At 37.6% G+C, this 12,516-nt stretch overlaps 1 protein-coding gene across 2 annotated transcripts in view; it reads right to left on the reverse strand.

The window, feature by feature from the left end:
- Window positions 1-12,516, reverse strand: part of NECTIN3 (nectin cell adhesion molecule 3) — a 68,306-nt gene that overhangs the window by 37,325 nt on the left and 18,465 nt on the right. For both annotated transcript variants that reach the window (XM_035540513.2, XM_035540515.2), the window contains exon 2: window positions 4,375-4,713. In XM_035540513.2, the coding sequence (XP_035396406.1) occupies window positions 4,375-4,713 (339 nt within the window). The remainder of the gene's footprint in view (window positions 1-4,374; window positions 4,714-12,516) is intronic.

The following is a 12,516-nucleotide window of genomic DNA, read 5'->3' on the forward strand; positions in this document are numbered from 1 at the left end:
ACTATTCAAAAGTTATTCAACTACATAAAATACACATTTCTAGACTGAAGTGTTTTGGTGCTTTACTGTTTTATATTTCATAAGTATACGGCTTCTACTGTCGTATCTTCCTATAAATCATGGCTCTTGGACTACAACCAACCACAAGATAACCAAATAGCCACCTAACTCACTTTTATATCCTTAACAATTACTTCACCCCAGCAACTGAAGCAAAAACCAGCAACAGATAGCCAAATACTAATTGTATAACTTTTCTGGTTGTTTTATTCATGGATTAAGGAAAACATCTTGTGAATGAATCCTTAATTACAAGGGTTTGTTTGCTGTCATCGCCCAATCCTGCCTTTCACTGAAAGCTTTTTTCCTCCAGCATAGCTTTTATATACACAAGCAGCAGTCCACTTTTACCCCAGGACCATTAAGTGTGTGCTGTATGAGTAAGGGAATTGCACTACTTTCATTGCTCAGTGTTAACAGCGAAGAGGACATGACGTGGAATAGATTGGGATAACATTACAGAAGCTGCTTCAACCATCAGTTAAAACATTACATCCTGATCAAATGAAAACAAGAGGGTGGGGACAATACTTGCTGGGGAAATAAAAAGACCAGTCCTACAAATACCCAAAAGCAGAACAGGTCTGGTTCCGCAGTGGAAGGACAGTGGCAGCTTCCCCCAGTCCCCTTAAATAATCAGGAGAATAGGTAATCTCTATTCCTTAAGTGTATCAAAAGGTCAGTGCACATGGGCTATCTTGTTCATGTATCTTAGGAGAACAGTCATGCAAATCTGAAGCAGTTTCAAGTTTTAGTTACATTTGAGTTATAAGAGGTAGAAATAGTTGACCTAGGAAAGCTAGACATGCAGCTGTTTAGAAACCATGAACTAACTTGCACATACTGATTCACTACTATTTTACTGAAACTATTCCAGCCTCACCTTACATGCTTATGGACTATGAGATCTCATTACCCAAGTTCTTACACCTTACAGGAAGGAAACGATGCATCTAGAAAAAGAATAGCCTCTAATCACATTGCATTGAATTTCCAGGCTTCAAAAACGTTTAGTGTATTTCTAACTTTAACTACTTCATGAGCCTTTTTCAGCAGCTTGTGTTTTAAAATTTTTTCTTCTACCACTGAGCACCAGAGGTCTGGATGGAAATGGCAAGATTACAATGCCAACAGTATTATTTTCCTTTAACATGAAATTCACTGTGACACCGGGAATTATCAGTCCCTTTTCATCACAGGTGACATGTACTTCTATAACTTTTTCCAAAAACAGTATTTCTACTCTTCATTACCTCTCCCTCTCAAAACTAGTAACCTTATCCTTCTGTATAACAAGGAATCTGGCCTCCTAATGAACCCTTTGGCATTGATTTTTCTATATCAGTTAGTTTACTAATTTTTTATCGACTTTTCCTTACACCTGTATCCTGTGTTTCAAAAAACACAGTTAAAACTGTCTGACGAGGATCCATTCTGTGTACCAACATGCATCTTCCTTTAAATTCTCACTGTAAAAATCTGCACAATAGTGTGTATGGGATCAGTTCAGGGGAACAGACCTAAATTCACCATCACCAGCTCATTTGCTTCACAAGTTTTAAATCCTGTCTTGCATCGTTAAGTGCTAGCCTCTTGAAGAAGAAGATCTACTTTACCATTACCCAGGCTTAGAAATCTCGCTTAGCAAGACAGTAGGAGTAAAACCAAACCAAGTACTTAAATAGTCATATACAGCATTCAATGGAACAACAACATAGAGGTATGTTATCCCCTACAAGCTACCCTGTTGTATACCATATCTTCTTTCTTCAAAGACTATATTTGCTCGTTTAGTCAGTATCTTGGTAAAGAAACAGGCAGTTCGACATAACTTTTTAAGCTAGGGCAAAAAAAAAGTAACTTTGAAGAACCAAGATCTTAGACAAGATTAATTTACCTGTTTGACCCAAAAAGCATTTGCATGTCTTCATCATTATAGCCTCTGCTTTTACAGTGCACTTCCTCTTAAGAAGGCACAAAATACTAAGCTAACTGGGAATAAGAAAGTCAGCACGTGTGGTAACTCTCAATTTAAAGAGTGTAAGATAGGTCCTGAAGTGCCATCGATATACTGTGGTAAAACACACAACACTTTATCCTGTAGTTTTTTTCCCTCCATTTGTTTTCAGTGTCTCTGCTATACAGCATACAAGCACCTACTACACCATGGAGTTAAATGTACCCACTACGCATATTAAGGCAAATGCTTCCTTGCTAAATAAGATCCAAGAGTAGAAAAAGGAGACACTGATTGGATGGGAAATAATCAGCTTCAGCCCCAGGACATGAACTTCCCTCACTTATGGGAGAGATTTTTAGAATAAGGGAAAACCACAGTCCAGATAAAGCTGAGTAAGTCACACCAGGTTTTTGGGTTTTGATTGGAGCTATTCCATGCCTTAAGACTAAGCTTGTGGTTGCTGAGCTCAGGCTACTACAGCTCAAGAATTACTCTGTTACACGCATATTCTGAAGACCAGGCTGAATAGTATTACTCCCCTATTACTTTTACTACTTAACTCTAGATGTCAGTGCAGGAAAGAGTTCCCAGAAGGACAGAAGAACACTGAGACAGAGCAAGCCCAACAGAGTTATCCAGCTCTGCATGCAAGCCAAGCACCTGCTAACCAGGATGGAAAGGCAAGTTGTTTTAAGAACAACAATTTGAAGAAAAATACCTAGAAAGATGCCTAGAAAGACTGTCTTGTGACAGGAGACTCCACCCTCCCCCCCCCCACTCCTATCCACTTAGAGAGCTGTACCTAGTCTTTTGTGGTAGACGAACTACTCTCAAACATGCATATTTGTCACTGTTTTTAGTATGAGATGCATCCTTGCAAAGAATTGGACAAGTTTTAAAATTCAGAGGTAGGTACCACGTCACTGACAGGCTTACAGCTATCAGCAACCATCTACATCAACCATGAAAAAAGGCATTAACAAGATGACTGTATACCTGACATCTTACTTGATCTATTCGAACTAATTTTTGGTAATAGATAGCTCAAACACATTGCAGTGCTATCTTTTCAAATGCTAAACAATGAACACACAAGACATACATTTGCTTTCCAAGTTCCAGGGTCTCCCTACATTTTTCAGGAACCTAAGATTTGAAGGACAAAATGGCCAACTATTAGGAAGGTCTGAAAATATCCCAGAAATAAGGACTGACCAGAAGAGATGAGGGATACCAGTAAGAACCTCCCACTGTATACCAATGAAATTGAACCCTGAAGCCCAGAGATTTTAAGTAGCCATGGTCATTACTGCTTGTAATACAGACGGTATAGGGGTGGAAGAGAGAACCACAAGGCCACGTGCTTTGTATCACACAGAACTTCTTTGAAGTTAGTTGTTTCAAATTGGATCAAGTCACTTGCTTTGATGCATTTGTTTTGCCCCACCTTGTGGTGAAAAATACAGTTCACATACCACACTAAAGCCATCTGACTTACGTTGAATGGAATTCTACTACTGTGGAAGAGATCAGAGACCAAGAATATCCTAAAACACACATTTACTTACAAAAATAGAAGGGCAGCTCTGCTGAACAAAATAGCACTTAACTACTTGCAGCAGATGCAGAAACAACTTATTTTAAAATCAAATATTAGAAAGAACAGTTAAGTAATTAGGTTTTAAAGTTTTATGATAGTGATCATTTTATTTCATACCGTACAACTACCCAAGTCAGCCTAGAATTCAGTACTAGTCCTTCTGACAGCATTCCAATACAAAACCATCAAGAGGGACAAAAAGTAGTTTAATTAAATTAAATAAGGAATTTTATTTACGCTTCACATTATAGCTATCCATAACTAGGCAAGGATTTAAAATCCCTCTCTTCCCACAGTTCCCAACAGTAGTCTAGACAGCTCTGCTTTTATACTGCATAGGTAACATTGCCAACCCCAAGCAACTACATTAGCTTCCCGTATTATCAGCAAACTTGCAAGGGAATGTAGGCCAAGTGGTGGCTAACACTGCCTTCAACAGCTTCACAGCACACATGCAAGTCCCTAGTATCAGCACTGCCAGGTTAAAATTCTGAAGACCTGTCCGAGATGTCTAAAAAGGATTTCTAAGAAGGATCAGGACAATCAAATCAAAGTGTAAGTTCTAAAAAAATCAAGGCTCTAAAGACAACTTATCAATGAAGCTGTTAATATCAAGATACCTGTTCTGAAAGAGTAGCAAGTATATTTTTGCGTTGCCAGGGGGTTAAAGAGTAAAATGCAACATCGAAGTCTGCAGAGTTTTGCTAACAAGTTAGTGCTATTAATTCCATTTCCTTTCATGAATGTTACTTACCTAGTACTGTTACAGTTATTGATGACTGTGCATTTCCAAGTGGGAATGTAACTGCCTTGCAAATATATTCTCCTGCATCAGAAAAGCTTACATTTTTCAGGATGATTGTTGCATCGGTGAGCGAGTAGTTTTTAAATGACACTCTTCCTTGGTATTTTCCTTGAATAGAAATTCCATATTCAGGGTGATGAACAGCAATTGTCTCTGAAATTTTACCGTGCATCTTCTCCCAGGAAACTTGTGTTATTGTTTCATTTACATCAATTATGCATTTCAGTGCAACCTTCTTCCCCCAAACTGCTGTCACATGTGGATCAACAACTGGTCCAGCTAAGGTACCTAAAAACAAAACAATCATTAGTTTGTACACAAGAAGGTTATGCCTCCAAGTCTTCACATTAAGCCTTCTTCATCAGTTAGATTGCCTTTTACAAAGAAGTCCTACTTCTTCTGAGGAACCATATTCTAGCTGATTCACAGCAATGTACAAACACATATTGCTCTTACAAAAGAGATGCTTCAAGTAGCAACCAAACTAGATGTAGATCTATCATTCTTCAAAGAACACTAGGATCAATATGCAACGTTCTATAATGACAACCTGATGATCATATAACTGGTGCATCCATCTTTTTGGCAAGTGAACTAGGTATCAGATGATATCTAGATCCAGAGCAACAGGTAAAAAAAATAAAGAACTGGTTATTTCTAAACTTTAAATGATCTCTGTTAGGAGTCTTTTGATGAGAAATATATAAGTTAAGCCTCCTACCAGTCATAAATCAATTTTTTTTTTTTAGTGTGTACAGGTCACAGCAAAACCTGCCTCAAACTACTCCATCTCCAACACTGACCATCAACTTAAGAACTCAGGTTTAGCTTCAGTACCCCCTAGTTTCCAGTGAAGACATACCATCAGATAAACTTCCTGCTATAGTGCTGTCTCTTCATACTATATCTTTCCTCTGTATTAACACAGTAAAAACGCAAGAGTAGGGATGTTTACTCTTCACTTAAGATTCAATTTACTTCTATTCAAGACCTAAAATATTTTCCACAGTAGAAGTCTTATTCTGAGGTCAGCATTTTGCACTACCCCCTTCCAAGACAGGAAATCCACTAGACCAAGAAGTTTGTACCTGTTCATTAAACCACAAGTTCACAGCTTCTTCAGTGAAACAGATGTTCCAATAACTTCAATCATTCATTCTCCAATTAAGCTAACAATAAAAAAAGGTCTTAAAAAGGTCTTAAAGGTCTTAAAAAAATCAAGGTCTTAATCCACGCTGCATTTATTTTTACTGTGCTTAAGTTTTCAAGGTACTATTTCAACTGCTCTGATTTTTTCTTCAGTTGTCCAATTGGTACTTGAGCCGTTACTTATAAAATTCACCTGGGAACAGGACTTAGGTCCAAATTTTAGTAGCACAGCTTTCACATACATGAAGAGGTCATTCAACTGGAGACATTCAACTGGAGACATGAACCATATTTTTGGTCAGAAAGTCTCCGGAGAAAAAAAAATGTTTTCAGGAAAAATTCTCAATATACCTTTACATGAGTCCCTTGTTGAAAGCTTTACATTTCCCATCAATTGATTTTTCAGTGCTCAAACCATAACTAAGTCACTGAAGTCACTTAAACGAGTAATTTAAAGATCCAGATAAAGATTTAGTCTGTACAGAACTCCTGACTAATGCCAGTAGTATGAAAACACGAAGTAGCACAAATAAATCCAACTAAGGAGAACTTCATACCAAGACGCCTGATAGACCAGTAGGGGCTAGTAAGGGGAAAAAGGCCAGAAAACAAAAATAGGTGTAGTCAAAGAACACTTGCTAGCCTCTTCACACTTCTGCAACTAATATGTATTGAGACAGACACTCAAAATAAGGCAGCTATCTAAACACTTGATTGAAACAGGCAAAGTTCTGCCCAAATTTAGTCTCCACTTGCCATTGCTACATTTAAGCATGAGGTGGAGTGTTCCTTAGAAAAGCTAACTATTGCTTTCTACTTCACATATAAATAAGGTTCACAAGTTTTATTTGTGACATTTTCAATTATACAATGTACTGTGTTTCACAATGTTCATAATGTACACATTCTATGATGTTATAGACGCAACAGAATGATTTTTGTTCAGAAATCACCAATTGAGAATGTTAGGCCTATACAAAGTCTTCATCTGTACCAAACATTGATAGAATGATCAGCTGTATGAACTGCAACCAACTACTACTAAGTACAGAAAAGCCTTACAATCTTACACAACAGCAGCTTTGACTTCTGGGAAGGCAACAAACTGAATAGGAAAGTCATTCTACTTAGTAGCACAGCAAGTAATTTGTTTCCTTTTAAATTAGGGTTTTTCTTTTTGAAAAGTCCAATTCCAATAGTTACAGGCATCAGCTACATGAAGATAACCAAAGCACATTAAAAAATTTCAATACTCAACTAACAATTATTCCTGTTTTCTTCAGTTGTGAAAATCAAATCTTTTTCACTATGGAATACATTTAACAGCTCATTTGTGCCGTGAGACCATTGTGTTATTTCTTACGTAGACTGCATGGATATTTTCATCAGTCCAACTTTGTTGTTGCTACTTTTAAAGATTTACAGGCTGGAGTGAACAGGCCTCAAATACACCTGCTGCAGCTATATAACATTCATCAGCTACATTTTGTTCTTCATATACCTTTTCCATCACAGGAAACAGAGCCAACAGAACATTAAACCAAGTTTTACAAATTTATCTTTTCTTTGGAATTTGAATGTATCAGGAGACAAGATCAACTCACCTGTGTGTGTCATTTAACTTGCAGTTACACATTGTTTGCATAAAAGTAAATACAGGGGGCAGGAGATGCATAAAGGAAATTAATCTACTGTTAGCAAAGGATTAGCAGAATTATCCATAGTAATTTCGGGGATGGTGAAGTAAGTGGATGGTATTGGCTGTGTTTAATACAGGCTCTGAGGAGCCTCCCTCAAGTATATAGCAAGGCTTGTGAAAAGTCGAGTAAACCTAGTAGCTGCACTCTTTTAGTATTTAGAAAAACAAAAACACTGGGAAAAGAGCTCCTGAAGAAGCTGCCAGTACCTAGAACAAGTAGAAGCAGTAATGTTTAAGAAATCACTTGTCAACTGCAACCGCTAACTTACACCAAGAGTAGGAGCAAACACCTGCCCTACTTTTCTATAATGTCTCACAAAATTAGAAAAATTGCAGTTCCAAATGCTTGTACACCTTACACGTAAGTATGCAGATTCTTATCCAGGCACATTAAAAACAAAAGCTACAAACTCCTGTAAATATCAACTATTCTTTCCTGACGCTGATCAGTTCAGTATTTTCTCCTCACCACTCCGGAGTTTCCTGTGCACCTCACCTTTCAATCTCAAACCCAGAAATGGTTGTTCTATCTACACAGCTATAAAATTTGGGGAATTTGTGAAGCTTTGTTTTGTCAAACAGCATATAGAAGTCTGTCAACTACATGACCAATATCACTTCAGAAGCACTACTATCCTTAAGTATCCTTCGAAACAACCTCTGAGTAGCAACCAGAAAATTTCAGGATTCAGTCAGTCTACACAACAGCTTTCTCACACTAGTAGCTCTTCCAAAAATGTAAACCACTTGCTGCAGATATAGCTTCCATTATACAGGGGCTATTAACCTTATTGAAAGGTTACTCACTCATTCTTTGTATTCATCACCAATTTTTCAGCATCAGCATGAGGCTTAAGCCATAATTCATCTCCCAAAGCAACCCAAAACAAGCACACAAACAGAGAATATACACTAGACAGAACTTTAAAAGATCAAAATACCAGTGCCAGGCAATCATGGAAAACAAGTTGTCCTGGTTTGGGCTGGGATAATGTTCTTCAGAGTTGCTGATATGGCGCTATATTTTGGATTTAGGATAAGGATAAAAATAAAGTTGATAGTTCTTTTAGTTGTTGCTGAGCATTGTTATTCTATAAAGAATAATTTAGGCTTGATGGGACCTCTGAAAGTCATTTGAAAGTCATTTAGTCAATGAAAGCAAGAGCAATTTTGAACAGCTTGCTCACACCTGTCTGGTCATCTTCTGTGTTTCCACTAATAGAGATTTCACGAGACACCTGAGATTTTCTTTTTCCAGATTCTCCTTAACACAATGCTCAAGGGTCATCTAATACCGAGTCTTTTCTGCCTATTTCCATGTATATTAGCAAACAGCACAGTATTCTACTATCACTGCAAATGCTCATTCTCACTTCAACTGCAACCACTCATCTTACAATCAAATATCAACACAAAATCATTTTCGCCACACTCCATGTTTTCACAACTGAGAATACTAAGTAGGCCAACAGGCTTTCTTCCCTTATAACACAAGGTTTCATTCATTACAAACCAGCAACCTAAGACTCAATTTTGCATGATTTTAGGAACATATCTAGTAACTACTACTGCATGAACTAACCATATAGTTGCACTGAATGTCTTGAACCTCTCTTACTAGAAAACTGTTACAAGAAAAAGTATTTAATAATCTTGTTAGGCTTCAAGTGCTAGGTCAGAACAGAGCAAGACATACAAGCTATGACTGTGTGAAATGTGTTGCTCCAAACTAAATAACTCACACAAGAAAGCAAGACTTGAGTTACTTCATGGGGAGGAAGATGTTACATACAGGCAATTCTGTACTTCAACCACTGATAGTTTCCTCAAACAATGGTACACTTCTATTCATTTAATTGCCAAGATTTAAATTCTTACAATAGCTTTTAGAAGGCACTGATGTTTGGAAACATTAAGTTATATCATGCAGAACTTTTCCAAAGGCAGTGACTGTGGATGACTTAACTGCAAGTCCATACATCAAACACCTTTCTTCATTTCCTACTTTGTTCCATAAAGCAGTTATGATCCATTTATGATACTGTGGGCACACATTTAATGCTTAGTACTGAAAGACAAGTAGTAGTGGATAAAGAAAATTAAAAACCATAGATTCTGTCCTTGTTATTCAGTAACTTAAAGTTCTGGTCCACCTCACCTCCACTTGCCAGTGTTTTTATGACTGATGGCAGGTCTACACTCTCCTGCCAACAGTACTCTCCTTCCCACTACTTCCTCCCCATCCCCAAACCAAAAAAGCTCACATTGTTTTCACAACACAGCTTAAGTAGTCTACAGTAGCCTTTTCTGAAGCTCATTGTTCTGCAGCTCCTGCAGTTGGGTCCTATTTCAGTTTGGTGTTTGAAACCAAAACCACCTTCAAGTACATTTCTTGCTTTTGCATTAAGTTCTGATTGTAATGCCACCTTTATCCTAGTACCGTTCAGGACATTAGCCTGAATAATGCCAGAAATTAAATGTTTTTTCAACAAAACCTATGTTTTGTTGAAATAAAATTTAAGCTGTACCCTGAAAGATCTCAGAAAAGTTCATGTTCTAATACAAGGCTTTTTGTATGTTGAGCGCTACTTATCTGGACATACATACTATATGAAACTACTACTTACAGTTTGATTAACCAAAGGTAGTAAAGTCATGAGCTTTTAGTTGATGAGGTTCTACTGCCTACTAACAAGCAACTTGTGTTAACTACAAGAGCTCAGGCTTGTTGCTGCCTCAAGGATTTCTGCACACTTCTGACTCCCATTGAAGTCACCTGTTCCTCAATTCTAATTCAAGGAGAACCGTTTTACACACATTATTGCCAAAGAGAACAACTCAAACTCTCAGGGGCTCTTATTGTTCCCCTTAAATGTTTCCAGAAGGAATTAAAACAAAGCACACATAATGAAAACAGTTTATTGAAGCCATCTGAAAGATCCTCATGTTTAAAGTGTTACACTTCGACTACAGAGTTTGTTAAATATATGAGTAGGCTGCTTTTCCAAACAGCACAGGTAAAGGTAATGTAAGCCACGACTTAGCAAAGCTTATCAGAATTGATAAATCTGCTCTGTTTCAGTTCCTTCTACACCCAGAGAAGACTTTTTAGAAAAACCACTTGGATAGCTCTTAGCTCCATCCTGTAACCTTCACATCTACATGCCTACTACTCTGTCCCTCCTACAGTCAAGTGAAAACCACATCTTCCATTTGCAGAACTCTCTCTGGTTTTAGCCTTCAGCTAAGTTGCCGTTATTTAACTACTTATGGTTGCTGAACTAACTGTTCAAACTATGAAGTTGATTACTAAGCTGGTACTCAGAGCTCTCTAGTAAAGGAACCTGGAGTCATGAAGACTATTTCCTTGGACACAAATATTTCCATTCAAGAGCTTGTTTTGCTTGAAGACTATAGCTGAATAATAACTAAGTCACAAATCTACTTCAAAATCTGCTTTTAAAAGTTTATAATGCACAAGACACTTTACAACCACGTTATTCATCTCCTTAATTGATGGAAGATATCCACTTTGGATACATTGTTTTAATAAAGCTCAACTATCCTCCTCTTGAAATAGAGGACCTTCTTTGCACACAATAGTGGAATCCTTGTTTACCATCACTTTCAACTTCTGTGAAATAAACAGTTAGTATTCACTTACTAAGTGCGTAAATTTACTTGTAAACTCTCAGATCAAAAACACCATCAAGAACTTTTCATATATTTTCATTTATATTTAACAAAGCTGTTGCAGATCTATCTTTTCTGCTTGCTCACTTAGAGGTTGTCTGAAGGTAGTTGACACTACCAGGCATCTTCTACTGGTGAATTACAATAATTACTGAGTTAACGCATTGCGAAGTCACACCCAATCCTATTATTTTTTAAAGCTTTGAACCTGACTATATCATTCAGTTTGGACAGATGTTTCAGAACTCCTTGCCTACACCAGTCAGCTACTACAGCTCTGAGCCTGTTTCATACACAGCTATGGTAGTTGCATGTAGACACCAACAGTTTCCCAAATTGGTACAGTCCCTCTCTATTTCCAATTTTACCAGCATAGAGAACTTATAAAAAGCAGTCATTTAGTACTCTTGGCTCTGCACTTGCTCCAAGATGTCTCAAGATAAAATAGCATCACAGTTAGAGCTACGGACTTGACTCCTTTGTGGATGCAGGGATGGAAAGCATAAGCAGCTTGTTCCAATACCTCCATTGAAATACCTTCCAGGGGAACATGTTTTTTTGGCCCTGTGAGTTGACATCTCTTTCTTCGAATGAACTGTATCTCTCTTCATCCTTCCAATCATCTTTCGCATTACCACAGTTTAAATTGACACCAGATTTCGAGGCCTGGTATTGCAAATGCCTGTCAGTCCAAGCTAGTTGCATTTGTTTATTTTGAGGTAAAGACTAAAGTTTCACCTTGGTTTAAACAATCAACATTTTCTTTTTAAAATAACATTTACATTGGGTTCACTAACTCCCCAGTTTTAGACTGTTCCAATAATCTGATTTAAAACAGCAAGGCACTTAGCATTGTCATTTCACTCATCAAAAAGCACTTTAAAGATGAAATAAGAGGAAAAATCCCTAAAACTTGCTATGTTTTTTTTTTAATAAACAAAACACGGGACTATCAAATGTTGCCATGATAACAGAAGCGGTTCGCTGGTAATTCTTAATCAAAATTCTCATTAGTTGAAAAGAGATAGGGTCACAAAAACAGTGACCTTATTGCAGCAAAGCACTCATGCTATGAAAACAGAGTTTAGTCTCCACATGACCAACTTGGTTATTCACTGCAATAAACAGAATATTCAGAAATCTTTCTATAGGGAATGGTCATACATGTCTAATTACAATAGCAATCCATTTTCATTATCCATTATAGAACTGTGCCTACTTAGCAGTCCACCACTAACTAGTAAGGAAGAGGGACCACATGGCCACTTCCTACCCACTTATTTTGCACTAGCTGTCAACTGTTTCCACAAGACAATAGAGCCAAACAGCACAAGACCAGAAAAAAACAAGTTTTCCCCCACATCAGCAAGTTACTCAGCTTCTGGGTGTACCCTGCTTCAGTGCTAACACATGGAGCAGCTAAGGAGAAGAGTTCCAATCAAAGCGGAGCAGAACAAGAACATCCCATTTTGGTGGCAGCAAGTTGCTATGTCAGCACAACTTCCCACAGAAGAGTTTTAAGGTCAGGCTAAACATCATTACCTCAGTTT

Source organism: Cygnus atratus, chromosome 1 (genome assembly GCF_013377495.2).
Source record: "Cygnus atratus isolate AKBS03 ecotype Queensland, Australia chromosome 1, CAtr_DNAZoo_HiC_assembly, whole genome shotgun sequence".
NCBI lineage: Eukaryota > Metazoa > Chordata > Aves > Anseriformes > Anatidae > Cygnus > Cygnus atratus.